At 43.7% G+C, this 20,669-nt stretch overlaps 1 protein-coding gene across 1 annotated transcript; it reads left to right on the plus strand.

The window, feature by feature from the left end:
• The first annotated feature begins 1,970 nt into the window (after positions 1 to 1,970).
• LOC143861730 (glutamate receptor 3.3-like) lies at positions 1,971 to 20,669 on the plus strand. The gene is made up of 8 exons (XM_077372619.1): positions 1,971 to 2,308; positions 2,518 to 3,764; positions 4,511 to 4,823; positions 14,656 to 14,835; positions 15,635 to 16,887; positions 17,095 to 17,395; positions 17,866 to 18,247; positions 20,034 to 20,669. Exons 1-7 carry the CDS (start codon positions 1,993 to 1,995, stop codon positions 18,231 to 18,233), a joined length of 3,978 nt encoding a protein of 1,325 aa, XP_077228734.1. The 5' UTR covers positions 1,971 to 1,992; the 3' UTR covers positions 18,234 to 18,247; positions 20,034 to 20,669.

The following is a 20,669-nucleotide window of genomic DNA, read 5'->3' on the forward strand; positions in this document are numbered from 1 at the left end:
TTCACCTCGCGCAGGGCTCCGATGTTGTACTGCGGATTGGCCTCCATCCGTGCCTCCGCTATCACCTCGACGGGCGCGCGCGGCAAGCGAGGAACTATCGCCTCGACGTCTTCTTCGTCGCCGCTGGTTTCTACCCGGTGCGGTCCGTCCCCACGGACCGGGATTGTGTCTAAGTCCACAATCACTTCCTCCCCGCTCTCCTCGTCTACAATTATTATCTCTTCGTCCTCAACACCGGCCTCCGTAGGAGAGGCCGGCCTCGTCCTCTCCGACGCCCCGGACCCCGTACTACTAGTCGAACCGGACTCCTTTGAGCCAGAGTCCGACTCCGAACTAGTGCTAGACATTAAAAGGGAAGACAAGAAAAGCTAAAAGAAATTACCGAACTGAAGTGTTGAACGAAGATCTCCGGGCTCACTGATCCGAAGCGGGCAGAAATTTGACTAGCCGAGCAGCAGAGGAGGAGAGAAGAATGTGAAAAGTGAAAAATGATGAGTAAAAACTCCGGTATATATAGGCTGGGAAGAGCGGGAAAAATCCCGCCCTTTTCCCACCAGCCGGAGTGCGCCGTCCGCATTAAATGCGCCATCCGCATTAAATGCGAGGCACAAGTTCCAAAGTGATAACGCCAAAAGACCTGCCCGGCCTGGCCGTCCAGCGCCTTAGCCGGACAGGATATGGCGCAATCACTAGGCGACAAAAGACCTGCCCGGCCTGGCCGTCCAGCGCCTTAGCCGGACAGGATATGGCGCAATCGCTAAAGGCCAAAAGACCTGCCCGGCCTGGCCGTCCAGCGCCTTAGCCGGACAGGATATGGCGCATTCACTAGGCGACAAAAGACCTGCCCGGCCTGGCCGTCCAGCGCCTTAGCCAGACAGGATATGGCGCAATCGCTAAACGCCAAAAGACCTGCCCGGCCTGGCCGTCCAGCGCCTTAGCCGGACAGGATATGGCGCAATCGCTAAACGCCAAAAGACCTGCCCGGCCTGGCCGTCCAGCGCCTTAGCCGGACAGGATATGGCGCAGTCACTAGGCGACAGAGGACCTGTCCGGCCTAGCCGCCCCGCCCAGGAGATCTGCCCGGCCATGACGCCCAGGAGGTTTGGCCGGCCAGACTTCTGGTTCAAATTTTGACCGGACTGGATCGCCCAGAGGCTCCTGTCCGGCCGTGCTCCTTCAGGCCAAGCTTCAAGGCCGGACAAGGCCGCCCAGAGGCCCATGTCCGGCCGCGGTTTTTCCTGGCCCCCTGTCTGAGGCCGGCCTCAGCTGCCCAGAGGCCTTAAGGCCGGCCGGATGCTGTTTTAACCCTCTTTTTGCTTCCCCTAGCCGCTGTCACGACTCGGAGAAACAGGGGGCAACTGATGGGGTCCAAAATCTGCAACCAATCGGCTGTTGACACGTGGCCCTCACAGGGACCACTGCAAAGCCAACATCTGTCCCTGCTAGGTATGACACCTGGACCAATCGGGGACTTCCACCTGCCCCTCCTAGGTATGAGATCCGGTCCATACAAGGGCTACCACCTGTCCTGGACAGGTGGCTCAGAACTACTATAAATAGCCTTCACTTGTGCTAAGGTGAGGGATCTGAGATAAAAACCCTAAGCCTTCTGCTCTGACATTGCTCCGCACTCCTGCTCATACTGACTTGAGTGTCGAAGCGCCCGTCCGGAGCACCACTCCGGGTTGGTCTTCTGACCCTTTGCATCATTGTCTGTGCTTGTGCAGCGCAGGACTCCACTAGCCCTTCAGCTGTGGCTTGTCAGATCAGCCCTTCCGGCCCTACCATAACCTGTTACCAATTTTAGACCTAACAAAAGACAAGCTCCATCAAATGGGAGGACCAGATCATCCCATTATACAGCTGTAATAACGTAGAATGTTCAAATTGCTTTTTTCTTCCAAGAATAAATCTTTGACCAGAAGGAGATTTGACTATCTATATATTCCGATCTCTGTATAGTTCGTTTAGTTAGCTTAAGAGAAGCAGAGAATGCACAACAGCTGTCTTCTCAGTAAGGCCAAAATGCTACCCTCTCGTCTCTACTCCCTCCCTTCTCCAGCCCTTTTCTTCTTCCTCTTCTCCTTTCTTCCCCTCTCTCATGCTGCAAAGGTAACAGCCCAACTTGAAAACGGACTCTTACAAGCAAACATTGGCGCCATTATCGACGCCAATTCACACATCGGAAGAGAGGAAAAGATAGCCATGGAAATTGCAATCCAAGACTTTAACAACTCTTCTCCCACTACCAGATTAGCCCTCCACATAAGCGACTCCAGTGGCAGTCCCCTTCAAGCAGTCTCCGCCGGTAACTCTTCCATTTTTTATTTTTCATTTTTACAGCAATCATTTATACTTCAATACTCCCCTCACGTGTTGCCTCAATGAGTTGTTGGGTTTTGAACATATGACTTATCCTGGGGCAATAGCTCTGAAACCATGTGACACAACCAATTACTCCAAAAGCTTAAGCTGTTAGAGTTGGTGTAATTTAATCATTTATACTTCAACATGCAGTGGAAGAACTCATAAACCAGAATCAAGCACAAGTGATTGTTGGCATGGCGTCGTGGGAGGAAGCTATGCTTGTGGCTGATGCCATAAACAGTGAACAAGTCCCAATTATTTCTCTAACAACAGCTAGCGTCACTCCCCCTCTGATGATGGCGCGAAGGCCGTTCTTAATTCCGATGGGTAACAATAATTCTGCCGAGATGAAATGCGTTGCAGCCATAGTCGACACCTGTGGGTGGCGGAGAGTTAACGTAATCTATGAAGACAGCACCTATGGTGGCCATGCTGGATCCATTACACTTCTCTCCGACTCCCTCCGAGAAGTGGGTTCGGAGATCGAAAACCAACTAGTTCTCCCACCTTTGGCCTCTTTATCTGATCCGGAAACCAGTATTCTAGAAGAGTTAGAGAAGCTTAATAGCCAGCAATGCAGAGTCTTCGTCCTGTTGCACTCTTCATTACCGCTCGCAGTTCGTCTCTTCGTGGAGGCAAACAAAATGGGAATGATGGGAAAAGGTTATGTATGGATAACTACAAGCAGTATCACGAGTCTCGTTGATTCCTTTAACTCCTCCGTTATTTCCAACATTCAAGGTGTTATAGGAATCAAGCCCTACTTCTCAGAAACAAGCAAGGAGTTCCGAGCTTTCAACATCAGATTCAGACGTAACTTCCAATTAGAATATTCAGACCAAGAAGAGAATCCCAACCCAGGAATCTTTGCTCTACGTGCTTATGATTCCATTTGGGCCGTGGGTAAGGCTATAGAGAGGAATTCAACAGGGGGTGAACATTTAGTAGAAAGTATCTTATCAAACAATTTCAGTGGATTGAGTGGAAAAATCAGTTTCGAAGATGGGAAATTAACGGGCATGCCAACTTTTCAAATTATTAATGTGATCGGAAAGAGTTATCGAGAACTCGGATTCTGGTCGCCGGAATTTGGATTTTCAAACAGTGCGATTGAAGAAAAAGGTGGAGTGAAATTGGAGTCAAAGGTTTTCTGGCCCGGAGGCCAAACTTCTACCCCGAAAGGGTGGGTCGCTGCGACCGATGCAAAACCACTAATAATCGGAGTTCCCGGTAAAACAGCCTTCAATCAGTTCGTTAAGGTGGTTAATGGATCCGTTTCGGGATTTTGCATAGATGTTTTCGAAGAGGCTGTGAAACTCTTGCCCTACGATCTGCCTCATGAGTTTGTGCCCTACGATGGCACATACGAGGATCTCGTCAGAGAGGTCTATTACAAGGTGATTATTACATTTCTACGCATGATTTCAAATTTCGGCTTGAAATTTCGAACCAAATCCAACGAAATCAAATAAAGTAAATATTTTATCTTGTACAAAATTTCGGCCCAAATTACCGAAATTTCGGCCGAGTCAAAAATTCCAGTAATTTCGGCTGAAATTTCGTGAAAATATTAAATAATGAATTAAATCCAGATTTTTTGGTGATATTCCTTAAATTTTGAACTGAAATTTCAAAATTTCGGACAGAAATAAAGTACCGTTTTGGGTATTAGGGATTTCGCTTTTAGTCTCCACCGAAACCCAAAATTTTGGATAGAAATTTCAGATTTCTGTCTATATTTAAAACCATGTTTTTAAGACACAGCTTCTCCACTTTTCTTTTCTTTTTCTTTTTTTATGACATAGGGTATCCTCACCCCAATTTTTAGGGGGGTACTATTCCTTGGGATGCCCGCAATCACCCATAGAAATTAGTTACCATTTGCCAAAGTTGATTCTTGTCTGGCCCAATTATCAAAAGTCAAAATAACATGGTCAATCAAAACAAATTCAAGATGCGTATCATTAATATTATTGGATGACTTAGTCAAAGTTTGAGCTCCTATTTCAGTCATAGTCTACTTCTAATTATGAATATTATTGGATGACTTAGTCATCCTTAGAGATGTCTCTATCTTACAACTAGCTTTGTACTACTTGTCTAGTTGTTTTTCTACTCTAAAATGATGACAAATTCGTGGCAGAAATTCGATGCCGTTGTCGGGGACACTACAATCTTGGCCGAACGATCTGAGTACGTAGAATTCAGTCAGCCTTACGATGAGTCAGGACTTTCAATGCTGGTCACTGTTAAGGAGGAAGGCTCTAGGAAGGCTTGGTTGTTCATGAGGCCCTTCACCAAGCCCATGTGGGCTGTGACTGGAGCCATCTTTGTATACACGGGCTTCGTCGTATGGTTTTTGGAGCACCGAAGGAACCCAGATTTTAGGGGACCATGGCGGAGCCAGGTCGGCACCATGCTCTGGTTCACCTTCTCCACACTCTTCTTCGCCCACAGTAAGTATTACCGGTTTTTTATAATAACGAAAACTCACCTTGTCTTTTATTATATAACTAGCTATCAAAAGCTATTACAATTCCTAAAAGGAAAATCATATGGAGACCGAGAGTATCACCTAGCAGGGGACCTGTAATGAGAAAATGACATGTGTTCAAGAAAAACATTATTTTTTCTGATTCCCTATACTTAAGAGAAATCTCACGTCACTTGTGATATTGTGGCAATAAGCTATTTGTTCGGTCCCCTTTTAGGTCGTACTCTCGGTTTCTCTAGCATTACTCTATATCTAGCAGGAGCCAGTTAAAAAGGAAAAGACAGGGTGAGTTCGTGTCATTAACAAATATTGTAGTGCTAATATCAGTAGACTAGAGTCTCTACTGCCATGTTTGGCAACCATGAAATTATCTTCTTCTGCATTATAATATTTCATATTCATTTCTTCTCATCATTTTCTTCTTTTTCTTCTTCTTCTTCTTCTTAGGGGAGAGACTACGTAGCAACTTCTCTCGAGTAGTGATCGTGGTGTGGCTGTTTGTGGTATTAATATTAACTTCGAGCTATACAGCCAGTCTAACCTCCATGCTGACAGTCCAAAGATTGGAACCGACGGTAAATGATATCGATTCGTTAAGGAAGAGCAATGCCATGGTTGGTTGCGACGGTGACTCCTTCGTCCTGAAATACCTGCAGGATGTCTTGCATTTCCCCTCAAAAAACATCATCAAAGTCTCAACGGCCGACGATTATCCAGAAGATCTCAGAAGCGGAAAGATCGCAGCTGCATTTCTTGAGCTCCCCTATCTCAAGGTTTTCCTCGCCAACTCCAAGTACTGCAAAGGGTTTGGCATTGCTGGTCCAACCTACAGATTGGGAGGATTCGGCTTTGTAAGTAGTTTCCTTTCTCCCACTGAATATTTAATGTCCAGTATATAGGCACTGTGTCACGCCCCAAGCCACTCACAAACATATTAATTTACAATCACAAGGCCTAGGGGTGCGACAACGCCACATACCTGCAAAGTCGCCTTCACAAGCATGCACGGCTAGCAATAAACAGAACCATGCTCAAATAAACTAAATCCAAATGACAATCCAACCTCAAAATAAATAAATCCATTACGATGCATATTCAATTCCTCTCATCCCCATGCCAAAGAAAATAAATTAAACTAGTCTAAAGCTCTCTAATACTCACTAGTAACCTAAGAAAGCAAATAAAGAAATCTCCAGATAGTCCTCCCTCGCTGCTCCAACGTCAAGCTGGAAATCACGCCTCAGGATCTGAAATTGTTAAATAAGCGTGAGCTAAACGCGCTCATGTGAAGTAATAAGAAAGCTACACTAACAGATATGGCATCAAAAGCAAAAACAATTAAAAGAAGGTAAGGCATTCAATGGTAACAATAATCGGTAATTCAATGGGCATCAATTTCAGAAGTAAGGCATTATTCAATTTCAATATTCGATAAGGGGTCAGAGTTTCAATAGGTTAGAGTTTCAATGGGTCAGAGTTTCTTGAGACATCGATAGTGCTATGTTTATTGATTCGATATCTGTCTACTATATGACAGTAATTACACTGGCCAGTGGTATCTAAGTGCCAAAGGTATTATGCATTTCCCCATTGGCTAAGGATCTAGAATTAATATAGCATCTCAAGAAAAACTGATTCGATATTCAGAAGGATTAAGTATTCAATAGCATGTAGTTCAAAGAGGTTAATGGGTACAATCTCAATCTATAATGTATCATGGTTTTCAATATTCAATAGGGTGCAATAATCAATAATTTGAATGGGTTTTCAAACAGTAAAGCATGCGAACAAAAGAATATTGTCAAAAAGGGTTTGGGGTAACCCATCAGTATAGTCCCTTATTACTCACCTCGATTGTAGTTCGAAATCCTTTTCACATAACACCTTGGTCACCTACAATTAATATTATACATATTCCCCATAAGTTCTATTATTAATATCAGTCCTATAAGGCATATATATCATTATTGTAAAGTTTCAAAAACTTATTGAAACTATTTTTAACAGAAAGATGACGTTTTCAGCATATCCGTAGAGTACAAGAACGTCGAAAACGGAAAAAAACGAATAAGTTGTGAATTTCTGAAGTTTTCGAACTACGGGGAAAAAAATTGTCGCGCCGGACGTCCGGAAATCCATCTGTTTGTCAAACTTGGTACATACGGACGTCCGCCATTTTTTCCGGACGTCCGCCCTATACGCGGATCAAGTTTTCCCCGAAACATGATTTTTCACCGTTTTTGTTACTAACACGACCATAACTCCTTCGTTTGACATCTGATTCGTGAGTGGTTGGATTTGTTGGACTCGTATCGATGAGAGGAATCCATCTAATTCTATTACAAGCTCGAAAAATCTCAGATCTATATACAAAAAATTAATCAAAGCTTTTAGGGCATCCTTTAGATCATCGTATATCATCCCGACGTCTTAATCTTATTCTCAATCCTTCGATTTCTTGTTTTAGTTTCTTTCATTACACCTACAGATTATAAACGTGGGTTTAATTTCTTACCTCGATTCGCGTCTCCAATTTCTTAACCTCAATCTTCGACTTCTTCGATTTGCTTCTCTCTCTCTCTTCTATGGCTGCAGAAACGATTAGGGTTGGAGTTACGTTCTGCAGAACCCTAAATGATGTATTTATAGCTTTCTTATTAGAAGTCCTAACTCTAATGGGTTTCCAAAAGACAAAAAAACGCCCTCCTCTTTCAAAGGGGTACGAAATTTTAAGAAGGGGTATTTTTGGGATAAAATTTCGGGCGTTCACACACTGATAATTTAATAATGTGACGAATTCAACTTGTCTTTTATTGTTCAACCAGCTATCAAATGCTAAGTTTTTATATGGAGCCTGAGTGGGCATGCACGTGCAGCCCAAAAAATAGTGGGGCCCACTTTGTTTAGGTGATCTAAGCCATTCATTTGCTACGCCCTGATGTAGATAGGGTGTGCCCAGAAAATCTTCTTTGTAGGATAATCCTAACCCTCTGATTTGTGGAGGTTTAAAATGGATGGGACACACCATGGATGAAAAGGTTAGGATCATCCTATGGAGAAGATTTTTCTGCACACACTCTATCTATGTCATGTCCCAACAAATGAATGGTTTGGATCACCCAAAAGATATTAGCCCCATTGTTTTGTTGGGCTGCACGTGCACGCACGGCCATCCGCCCTATAAATTCTCACTTTAAAAGTACAAAGTGCATGGTGGACGGCTGTGTATGCAAGTGTAGCCCAAAAGTATGATGGTCGTCCCACACTGTTCGCGGTGATCCAAACTTTTCATTTGTTGGGCCCTGACGTAGATAGTATGTGTGCCCATAAAATCTTCTTCAGAGGATGATACTAACTATCTGATTTGTAGAGATTTAAAATGGACGAACTATTGGGCCCTGATGCAAATAGGGTATGACCATAAAATCTTCTTCATAGGATGATACTTACTTTCTGATTTGTGGAGGTTTAAAATGGACGGCACACAAGGGTTTGGGGAAGATTTTCTGGGCACACCCTATCTACCCCAACTCCCAACAAATGAATGGTTTGGATCACCCAAAAAATGTGTTGATGGTTGTGCATGCACCTGCAGCCCAAAAATACAATGGGGCCCGCATTTTTTGAGTGATTCAAACCATTCATTTGTTGGGCCCTGACGTAGTTAGGGTGTGGCAAGAAGATTGCCCAGAAAGAATTCCTCATGCATCTACATGAAGAAGCTAAAGCTCTCCCTTCTATTGGCAGGTCTTTCCACTGGGTTCTCCACTAGCAGCTGACATCTCTACAGCCATCTTAAAACTATTAGAGAATGGAACAATAAGGCAATTGGAAAAAAACATGGTCTCCTCCTCCAATTGTTCGACGAGCATTAACACTGAGAGCCTGAGCCTAGCCAATTTCTGGGGGCTCTTTGTCATTACAGGGGGCACTTCCACCATTGTTCTTCTACTCTTCCTCGCTCACTTAGTCTATAAAATACATCGCCTTCATGTGGGTAATGGAGGCAATGCATCTCCCATGAATGAGAGCGTGTGGAAACGAACAGTGACGCTAGTAAAATACTGGGACAATGGGCAGATTGAACTTCAAGAGAGAATTTCAACACCGTCAAAGGCAGACACTGAAGAATGGAGTTCTATAACGTTGGAGTTTGAGAGCGTGCATGACACTCCAGAGCACCCTCAAAGCCCGGCCCTGGATGTAGAAAATCGAACTCCATAGAAGTTTCATGTATTAAACGAGTCTCCTCGTGTTGCCTATCTCTGTAAGAAATCTAGGGTTTTAGTAGACTGATAACTTTATTTTCGTCTGGATCGATTTTAAGTTGAGTATTATTTATTGTTGATTGTTCTCATAGTAGTTTAGACGCTATGGATATTTAATTTGAGTATCCTTACCAATTTAGATCCTATATACTTTGGATTCTTGTCCTGTCTCTAGGAACTGTGTTTTCGTCTTCTTTTTTTAGGGTTTTGCTAAATTGTGCCCTTAGGGCACTCGTTAAGGTGCATTGGAAACATAATTTACACATGTTTCAAATGAAAAAGTCTAAAAACATTTGTAAAAGTCTCAAAACATTCTCAAAATGTGTGTAAAATTACATTTCAAATGCTCCTTAACAAAGGGCACTCGTTAGTAAAACCCCTTCTTTTAATCCCTTTTTAGTGACATTGGGATGATTTCTTGTATTATATTCCATTGGTTATTAGAGGAATATGCAACAATTCATCTAAAGTAGTGGATATTAGATGATGAAAATTTTATTTCTCTAGACGATTTATGTGGTATTGGTAACAACGGAATCTGAATAAGTCAACCGGTCACATCTGGTTGCCGGTGACAGCTTAAATGGTGTTGGCATTTGTCAGAAAATTTAATCCAAGAGGATTTTTTCCTTATTTCCTGCTCATTACATCCTCTCGTCCCCCATCACTCCCTCAAATCTCTCTTTCTCCCCGGCCTCTTTGCTCATCTATCACACTAAGTAAGTCCAGATTCCATGAATTTTCTTTTTCATGGTTGCCAAACATGCCCACGTTTGGCTACCATGAATTTTTTTTAATGAAAAATTGTGTCTCCAAGTGGTGAGAGAGGAGTAGGCGGGTGAAGTGGCTAAAAATAGGAAACAAAAAGGAGCCACATTTTCCTGATTTTTAGCTGCTCATCTCAATGGCGACCTCTCAATTCTCTCTCTCCCTCTCTCACAACTTGGAGACACCGATTTATCATGAAAAAGGAAATTTCTGGCTGCCAGACATGGCCTAAGGTTCTGTTTCTTTCCCTGTAAAATGGGGGGAGCCAAGAATATGCTTTAAGAGGGGCAAAAAATGGTTGTTATAGCATGTTGGTGCCCACCATTTTGGACTTCATGTTTTGATAGGTAGGGCCTACCAACTCCCATAACCCATGCTTAAGGTGGAGGCCCCAATTTACACCTCATATTTTGATGTAGTGGGGCCACTATTTACACCTCAGGTTTTGATGGTGGGGCCCACTATTTACACCTTGATGGGGTATGAAAAGCCACACCCAATTAGCTGTCGACGCGTGGCCCCCGAAGGGCTCACCATGAAGTTAACATTAGCCCCAGGGGTAGCCTGGTAATCTGCCAAGAGCAGGTAAAATCAAGTCCACACATGGGCCGACACCTGTCCTGGGGTAGGTAACTCAACCACCCCAAGACTCTCACTATAAATTGCCTTCACTCATGCAAAGGTGGGTGGATCGAATTCCTAAGCTATTATTCCAAGTTTTGGCTTTACTCTTCTGCTCATACTGACTTGAGTGTCGAAGGGCCCGTCCGGAGTAACGACTCCGGGTTGGTCTTCTGACCTCGTGCGCTCTTGTGCAGGACATAAAATTCTTAAGTCAACTTGGACCCGCCAGATCAGCTCTTTCGTCACTGTCGTATCTGTTACCAATTTTGGGCCTAACAGATTGGCGCTATTCGTGGGACCCTCGAACAAAAAGCTGTTCTAAATCCCATCACAAATAGTAGGACGGAGGGGCGCTCGGGTAATCCCTGCAAGGGTGTCCCGACCTGTTGCACAACGCAGAGCACGAAGCGAGTGAATCGCCTCCCAAGTAGTGGCCCCTTCAGCGACGGCGGATCAGAGTCCGGCTCACTCAGAGCATCTAAATCCCGCTCTCGCTCATTCGTCTGAGCAAATGTAGATTCTTTTCCATCAAATGATAACTCTTGTTGTTCAGTACAAGCATCTGGTCCAACAAGCACCCCAGCAGCAGGGCCCAGAGGCCTCCTGACCAATGCATGAAAGGTTAAGTCCCCCGGGGAAGAACCTATACCTCCCCGTCGTGATCATTCCCACCACTCCAGGCTAGCACATCACTTCCGAACAAGACACGCACAAACGGAGCCTCACCGCTGTCACAAGTCTCAATCTCGCTCCGTACAGAGGCACCGAGCCAGGGAGGACCGTGCACAACAAGATATATCCCGTCGTCATCGAAGAAGCTCAGAAAGTCATTCCGGGTCTGTCACTGGCCCTTCTGTGTGAAGGGACAGATCGGTGGGGCGAGCAAACAAGAGATCCGACCCAATGCTGCGAAGGATCGAGGAAATAGACCACCAGATAGAAGAGCTGGCGAAAGATCATGGCCGGCCTACCTCAAAGGCGTTCTCAAGCAGATCGCCATTTACCGATAATGTATTGGGTGCACCAACGCCCAAAGGGTTCAAGATGCCATCGGTCCCGCAATATGACGGAACCACTGATCCCGTGAACCATTTGGAGACGTTCAGAACCGTGATGCTCCTCCACGGAGCCTCTGACGAGTTCCTCTGTAGAGCTTTCCCGACCACCCTGACGGGTGCCGCCCGAGATTGGTACTCGTAAATCAAGCCGAACTCCATCAGTAACTTTGAAGACTTTGGAGATGACCTTGTCCGACATTTCATGAGTAGTCGAAGGCCAAGAAAAACAGCAGCGTCGCTAATGGCTTTAAGACAGGAGGGAAGCGAACATCTGAAGGCGTTTGTGAGCCATTTCCATAGAGAGGCCCTTCAGGTGCCGAACTTAGATCCCTCTATAGCCACAAATGCGCTCCTCGCTGGTGCTAAGTCTAACGATTTTCGGCGATCGGTAGCCCGCCGAAACCCGCAGTCACTAGCGGATCTGATGGTGGGGGCAGAAGAGTTCATATCCGTAGAGGAGACTCTGGCGGCACTGGACTCGAACCGGAGGAGAACCTTCGAGGAAGAAAAGAACCCACCAAGCAGCTCAAGGACGATAAAGCTCCGTGAAGAGAAAGGAGCCCCCAGAGGAAGGAAGAAAGTTACACCCCCTCAACACCTCCAGAAGGCGCATTCTGGCCGCCATCAAGGAAGAAAACTTATTAAAATGGCCGGCCAAAATGCTCTCGAAGGGAAATAAAAGAGACAAGTTAAAATACTGCCGTTTCTACGGAGACCACAGGCACGACACCGACGAGTGCAGGCATCTTAAAGAAGAGATCGAAGTACTTATTAACCGAGGATACCTCAGGAAGTATGTTAAGGATAATGACCGCAGAAGGGAGCGCAGGGAGAGAAGCACTCAGGGTCGAACCCCTCGACAATCCCTGCCGCCCCCGGCACGGCATGAGTCTCTTGCCCCAACGAGCCCGCATCCTGAAATCCACCGATCCCTGCCCAATGGGGTCATAAACACCATTATGGGAGGGCTAGCAGCTGGGGGAACTTCGTCATCCGCTCGAAAAGCTTATGCCCGCCGAGTCAACGCTATTCATACTTGTGATAAGAAGATGAAAATAGAGAACAAGATCTCTTTCTCAGACATGGACCTCGACAACTTGATACCCCCTCATGACGACGCTCTGATCATCACCATGCTCGTTGCAAACTGGGAGTTGAAAAAATCCTGGTCGACAATGGATGTATTATCACGCCTTCAAACAGATGATGATAGGAGATGATCGCCTGAGGCCTGCAAACCATTGGAGAAGGCATTATTTAATCTTTAATACTTGAACAAGATCAACCTATGGAAATGATTTTCGGGTTACAGTTTTTATGTTGTGGCCTAAGTAATGAATGATCTAGATCATGCTATGCAGGGGACCCACTATACCTTTCAAAAAAATACTCGATTGCACCGCACAGACTATATACAATCTCCTATATGTTAGATATTTTATGAATTTTGAATTTTTGCTTCAAAATTTATTTACGTATATTTAGACCCAATTTAAATTGTTGTTTTGAAACGGTTTTGTGTTTAAATTCACAATTAGTTTTGAGATCATGTAAGACAACCAATTACTCCAAAGGGATTTCACCAAGTAGTCTATCGTAGTGTGAAGTGGCATGGATCCTATCGTAATTATCGTGCTAGCTGGTGGTGTTTTCCAGATGTTGTCCCTTCCGAGAAATAGCGCCTATATATGGAGCCAGGGAGGAAGAAAATGAAGCCCAACGACTTTCTTGAATCACGTTTGGGAGAATATACTAGGGTGGGAGGCCGCAAATTAAATTCGAAAATGAGAGCTTTACTTCGAATGCACGTCATGTAACTTAGTCCATATCGTATCTTTGGTTTCCTTCTGACACTGAGAAAAGTCCTGTGTGAACCGATCACCTTGACTTATTTTGTTGTCGACAACCATGCAGATGTATCCCATGTATCAAAATCTATTACAATGGAGACGAGGGAGGATGTTAGGAAGCACCCTAACACCCAGATTGCATGTGATATTTTTACTATCAAGGATGTTTGAACCCTTTTACTCCATACCATGTTAAACAACCAGTTAATCCAAAAGCTTAAGCCGTTGGAGAAGGCATTATTTAATCTTTGATACTTTAACAAGATCAACCTATGGAAATGATTTTCCAGTTACAGTTTTTACGTCGTGGCCTAAGAAATGAATGATCTGGATCATGCTATGTAGGGGACCCACTGTACTTTTCGAAAAATACTAGACTGCACCGCACAGACTATATACAATCTCCTATATGTTAGATATTTTATGAATTTTGAATTTTTGCTTCAAAATTTATTTACGTATATTTTGACCCAATTTAAATTGTTGTTTTGAAACGGTTTTGTGTTTAAATTCACCATTTTTAACCATTCCAAGAGAACTTTCATGGAAAAAGATGGAATTTTTTTAGGGAAATGTTATCAGCACTACTGTATTTTGTTGAGGGCACTCCTCACTTTATTAAAAGTACGGTATGGCCCGCACCATATGATGATCCAAACCATCCATTAGATGGGCCACATCCCAAATAGGTTGCGCCTCAAAAATCATTTCCATAGGTTGATCCTAACCCTCCGATCTGAATGCTAGAGGGTTGATCCTAACCCTCTAGCAAAGAAAAGGTCCATCAAAAGGGTAATGACGTAAATGTCAAAAGGGTTTACATTTTTCTTCGAAAAAAAAAAAAACTTTGACTGGGAGATTTGATTATCTACACGGTCCGGTCTCTGTCTCTAAAAAAACTTTGACCGGGAGATTTGATTATCTACACTGTCCGGTCTCTCTCTCTCTCTCTCTCCGTCAAACGGGTAATGGCCTAATTGTTAAACGGGTTTAGATATTTCTTCGAAGAAAAAAAAGCTTTGACTGGGAGATTTGATTATCTACACGGTCCGGTCTCTCTCCTCTTTGTCGGCCCGTGCATCGCACAGGTTTTTTACTATATGTAGCTCTAGAGAATCAGAGTACACAACATCTCGCTTCTCAGTAGGCCAAAATGCCACCCTACTCCCTACCTTCTCAAGCCCATTTCGTCTTCCTCTTCTACTTTCTTCTCCTCTTTGATGCAGCAAAGGTAACAGCCAAAGCAAACATCGGCGCCATCATCGACACTGATTCCCGCATAGGAAGGGAGGAAAAGATAGCCATGGAAATTGCAATCCAAGACTTCAACACCTCCTCTGCCAATATCAGATTAGTCCTCCACATACAAAACTCCGGTGGCAATCACCTACAAGCGGCCTCCGCTGGTAACTCTTCCATTTTTTATTTATTAAGTATTTTATTTTAATTTCCCTTGCTATAACTTCCCATTTACATAAGGTTTCTCATAGCTATAGTTATTATGACTGATGCACTAAATATTGTGTCAATGAAAATTGGGACATGAAAGGATCTGTCAAGGAATATTGGGAAATGAATCCACATAAAATAATATGAAAGGATCTGTCAAGGATCTGTCCTTGAATCTTGATCGCCCAACGCGCAACACATTGCTTTTATTTCCAGTTGTGTCCTCTCCTTTGGCATGAAAACAATGGGTGGTCTCGACCACCTTTTTCCGTTAGAGATGGGAACCAAACCCTTTGAATCTACCGCCTTAATCTCTCCTACCAAGATTTAAATGCATGCATGTCGGTTATCTTTAGAATTTAAATTTGCTAACCACCACCCCTTTCGTTGGCTACCTTAAAGATCAACCCATAATGCTATGACAGTATGACCCATGTTTTAGAAACTAACTAAAACAGGTTTTTTTTAATGTACCCAAAACCGGAAGTGGCAAGATGGACCAAAAGGGAATGGGAAAACCCTATGATGTCCTCTGATCAAAAACGGGTTCTGAGCTCAAAAAAAAAAGTATGATGGCCTCTGATCAAACAAATAGAGAGGGCGTATACCCATAAATGCGAAAAAAAGCTGAAAATAGCCAAAGGGATTGGTCATTTTCACCACTTATATATTTTCAGGACAGGATCCCGTTTTAGAAGTGTTTTTCATAGTGTAACATATATTTCGATGTATATTTTATTCCTTTTCTATTGACAGCGGAAGAACTCATCAACAAGCAACAAGCACAATTGATCATCGGCACGGCTTCGTGGGATGAAGCTGTGCATGTTGCCGATGCCAGAAAACGAGATCAAGTCCCAATAGTTTCCTTAACAGCACCTTCAATCACTCCGCCTTTGATGACGGTGAGGTGGCCATTCTTAGTTCCGATGGCTAACAATGGTTCTGCGGAGATGAAATGCATCGCGGACATCATCGGTAATTATGGGTGGCGGAGAGTGACCGCAATTTATGAAGACAACACTTTCAGTGGTGGCGATGCCGGAACCATTACACTTCTCTCCGATGCCCTCCGAAATGTGAGTTCGGAGATAGAATACCAGTTGGCTCTCCCACCATTGGCTTCATTATCTGATCCAGAAACCAGTATTCTAGAAGAGTTAGAGAAGCTAAAAAGCCAGCAATGCAGAGTCTTCGTCCTGTTGCAGTCTTCATTACCCCTCGCAGTTAGTCTCTTTGCGGAGGCAAACAAAATGGGAATGATGGGAAAAGATTATGTATGGATAACTACAAGCAGTATCACGAGTTTAGTTGATTCTTTTAACTCCTCCGTTATTTCCACCATGCAAGGTGTGATAGGAATCAAGCCCTACTATTCAGAAACAAGCAGGGAGTACCAAGCTTTTAACTTCAAATTCGGAAGAAACTTCCAATTAGAGTATTCAGTAGAAGAAGAGAATCCCAACCCAGGAATCTTTGCTCTACGTGCTTATGATTCCATTTGGACAGTGGCTCGGGCAATAGAGAAGAATTCAAAGGGGGGTGAAAAGTTAGTAGAAAGTATCTTAGCAAGCAATTTCAGCGGATTGAGTGGAAAAATCAATTTCAAAGACGAAGAATTTGTGGGCACAAGGATTTTTCAGATTGTGAACGTGTTTGGAAAGAGTTATAGAGAAATTGGATTCTGGTCGCTGGAATCCGGCTTTTCCAACAGTGCAATTGGAGAAGAAGGTGGAGAAAAATTGGAAATGAACGTTTTCTGGCCCGGAGGAAAAATCTCGACCCCGAGAGGGTGGGTGGCTACAACGGATGGAAAGCCACTAAGAATCGGTGTTCCCGTACAAACAGCCTTCAATCAGTTCGTTAAGATAGTCAATGGCTCTGTTGTGACGGGCTTTTGCATAGAAGTTTTTGAAGAAGCTGTAAAGCTCTTGCCCTATGATCTGCCTCACATGTTCGTGCCCTACCACGGCACATACGATGATCTCATCAAAAAGGTCTATTACAAGGTGATTTCCAATTCTACTACACAGCTTCCCTATTTTTCTTCTATCCAGAACAAAGTATCCATACCCAATTTTTTTTTTGGTGATCGGAAATGATATTTCCTGTGAGATCCCACATCGGAAAGGGACGAAAAGTTTATAGGTTACATATGTTGATTCGTAGACGCGTTTTCAGCATCTCTAAAATGAAGACAAACTCGTGGCATGCAGACTTTTGATGCCGTTGTGGGTGACACTACAATCTTGACCGAACGCTCTCGGTACGTGGAATTCAGTCAATCTTATGCTGAGTCGGGGCTAGGGATGCTGGTCGCTGTTAAGGAGGAAGCTTCTCGGAACACGTGGCTATTCATTAGACCCTTCACCAAGTCCATGTGGATAGTGACGGGCACCATCTTCATATACACTGGTCTCGTCGTCTGGTTCCTGGAGCACCCAAGGAACCCAGATTTTAGGGGGCCATGGTGGAGCCAGCTAGGCACCATGCTCTCCACCCTCTTCTTTGCAGATAGTAAGTATTACCCGCAAGTGTAATTACTATATGAATTTTTTTTTTCTGAGCTCTACGCCCATGTTCGACTACCATGATTTTTCTTCTTCCATGGAATATTAGTTTAAGCAAGCCATGAGACATGCATTTTGGTGTGAGTGTAGGGGAAAAAATATCTAGTGGAGCCTACATTATTGGGTTGATCTAAACCATTCTAAAGTTGGGTCTCTATGTATAGGGAAAAATCTTTTTTGTCCGATGGAAGTTTATTTTGATGCATGGGAAAAAAATCTTCTAATGCACTAGAATCATGCATATGTTGGGGTCCCATGCCAATGAAAATATCCCGTATGGGAAAAGTAAGTGGATGTGGAAGGGCTTATAAGTACTTGAGCACCCTTTCCTTACTGACTAGCTTTTAAGGGTGAGTTCTACCCAGTTCCAACAACATATTCATTATCTCTCATCATTTTCTTCTTTTTCTTCTTCAGGTGCAAGACTCCGTAGTAACTTCTCTCGAGTAGTGTTCATGGTGTGGCTGTTCGTGGTAATTATATTAAATGCGAGCTATTTAGCCAGTTTAACCTCCATGCTAACTGTCGAAAGTTTGGGACCGCCGTTAAGGAAGAACGATGTGAAGGTTGGGTGCGACACTGGTGCCCCCTTCATCCAGAAATACCTGCAGGATGTTTTGCATTTCCCCTCCAAAAACATCATTGAATTCCCAAATCCAGAAGATTATATAGAAGCGCTCATAAGCGGAAGATCGCAGCTGCATTTCTTGAGCTTCCCTATCTCAAGGTTCTCCTCGCCAATTACTGCAAAGGATTTGCCATGGTTGGCCCAACCTACAGATTAGGAGGGCTCGGATTCGTAAGTAGCTTCCTTTCTCCTAGTAAATATTGAATGTCCAATATGAAATGCTACCGGCTACTGATTTTTGCAGAACAATATTATGGTAATAAGACGAATTCAACTTGTCTTTTATTATTTAACCAGCTATATATTACAATTCACAAAAACCTCTCAACATCCAATTAAATATTTAAAGACAATGAGAAAAACATCATGGGCAAATAATATGTACCATATAAATAGGGAAATGTTATCAGCACTACTGTATTTTGATGAGGGCACTCCTAATAAAGGGTTGCTCCTAACCCTCTATAGATCAGAGGGTTAGGATCAACCTATGGAAATGATTTTTGGGGCACAACCTACTTAGGCTATGGCCCATCTAATGGACGGTTTGGGGTTTAGATCATCGTATGGTGCTGACCATACCATACTTTATTAGGATTGCCCTCGTCAAAATACAGTAGTTCTGATAACATTTCCCTATAAATATAGGGCGCTGATATTTCCCCTCCTTGTAGGTTATTCCCCCCCCCCCCCCCCCCCTTGACGGCTGGCTAACGTTAAACGTTAGGCTTTAACGTATATGTCATGTCTCCCATCTCTCTCTCTCTCTCTCTCTCTCTCTCTCTCTCTCTCTCTCTCTCTCCACACACACACACAACAGGAACAGTTGTGTAGACACCCCATTTTGACCTGACCCTAATTCCCCGTAGTTGAATAAATTGCCGAAGAGCCAAGTCCCGAGTGCTAGATAAACCGAAAAATGCATTGTTCGTTCACTCGGTCTATATGGGGTCGCATATTTATGAGATTTGGGATTAGCTGGATTTTCCTAGATCTATTGAGTTGATGTTGCAACAATGGAGCTTCGTGCCTTGGAAGAAGAAAGGGAAAATTTTGTGGGAAGTATGCTTGCTTGCCACTTGGTGGGTGGTTTGGAAGGAGAGAAATGAGCGGGTGTTTGAGTGAATGGCCAAGGCTCCTCATTATCTTTATATGCGGATAATTGCATTGGTTATTAATTGGACAAGAGGCCATCCATCTTTCAAGTTTGTCTCAGCGTTTGATCTTTGGGAAGGATGGCATGTGGTGTGTTTGAGTAGTGAGTGGGCAAATAAAGTTGTTCAAAGATGGGAACCACCGCCTCAAGGAGTGTTAAAAATAAACTTCGATGGTGCTTGCTTTGGAAATCCTGGTCCAGCAGGGGTGGAAGGTTTATGTCATGATGATGCCGGCAAGGTTCTTTGGACTTTCTCGGGCCCTTTAGGTGTGACAGACGCTATGGAGGCAGAAGTCCAAGCGGCTTTCAATGAAATAAAAAAGGTGTGTAGGGACCATCTGAAGAATGTAATTCTTGAAGGGGATTCGTTAAATGTTATCTGGTGGCTGAGGGGTGGGGTGGATCCACCTTGGAGGTTTTTGGATCTTTTTGACGAAATGGAAGATATATTGGCTGAATTAGATATTGAGTTGATGCATGTTAGGAGGTCTGCTAACGAGAAGGCGGATGAGTTGGCTAGAAGAGGGGTGGTATGCAACTCGATGAATTGGTCTGATCAATTTCCTCTTTGATGTCCTATCTATTTTGTAATTAGTTTTTTTATTTGTTCTGCAACTTCGGGTATTCCCTTTCGGGTGTCCCTTCTGCTCCTTTTATAATATTTTCCATTTCAAAAAAAAAAGCTATATACACATGATCTTGTGAATATTCCACACATAAGATTGTTCTACTTTATAAAATGATAAATTCTACAGGCACCAACCTGTAGCAACTGAAGCTCCCCCTTCCTTGTATTTGCAGGTATTCCCAAAGGGTTCTCCACTAGCCACTGACATTTCTACAGCCATCTTACAACTATTAGAGAATGGAAAAATAAGGCAACTGGAAAGCAACTGGGTCTCCTCTGTCTCCGAATGTTCGAAGAGCAAAGGTAGCACAGTGAGCCTAAGCCTCACTAGTTTCTGGGGGCTCTTCGTCATTACAGGGGGCACTTCCACCATTGTTCTTCTACTCTTCCTTGCTCACTTAGTCCATAAAATACATCGCCTCCATGTGGTTGATGAAGGCAATGCATCTCCCATGAAGGATAGCATCTGGAAACGGATAGTGAGGCTGGTAAAATACTGGGACAATGGGCAACTTCAACTTCAACTTCAAGAGATAGCTTCAAAGACGGGTGACACTGAAGAAAAGAGTTCTATTAGGTGGGAGTCAGTGAGCGAGCAAAACACTCCAGAGCACCCTCAAAGTCCGGCCATGGAGTTCAATTAGCGTGGAGTTTGCAAGCGAGCAAAACACTCCAGAGCACTCTCACAGTCTGGCCGTGAGTTGTAGGACGATATTTGTCCTGGATTCTGTTTTCGTTTTTATCTTCTTTCTTAGTCCTACTTGAATTAGGAGACAGATAATGATTAGTTTGGATAGAATTCAAAATAA

The sequence above is a fragment of the Tasmannia lanceolata genome, unplaced genomic scaffold, assembly GCF_043159265.1.
Source record: "Tasmannia lanceolata isolate RefF3 unplaced genomic scaffold, GAP_Taslan_0.1 ptg000037l, whole genome shotgun sequence".
In the NCBI taxonomy this organism is placed as follows: domain Eukaryota; kingdom Viridiplantae; phylum Streptophyta; class Magnoliopsida; order Canellales; family Winteraceae; genus Tasmannia; species Tasmannia lanceolata.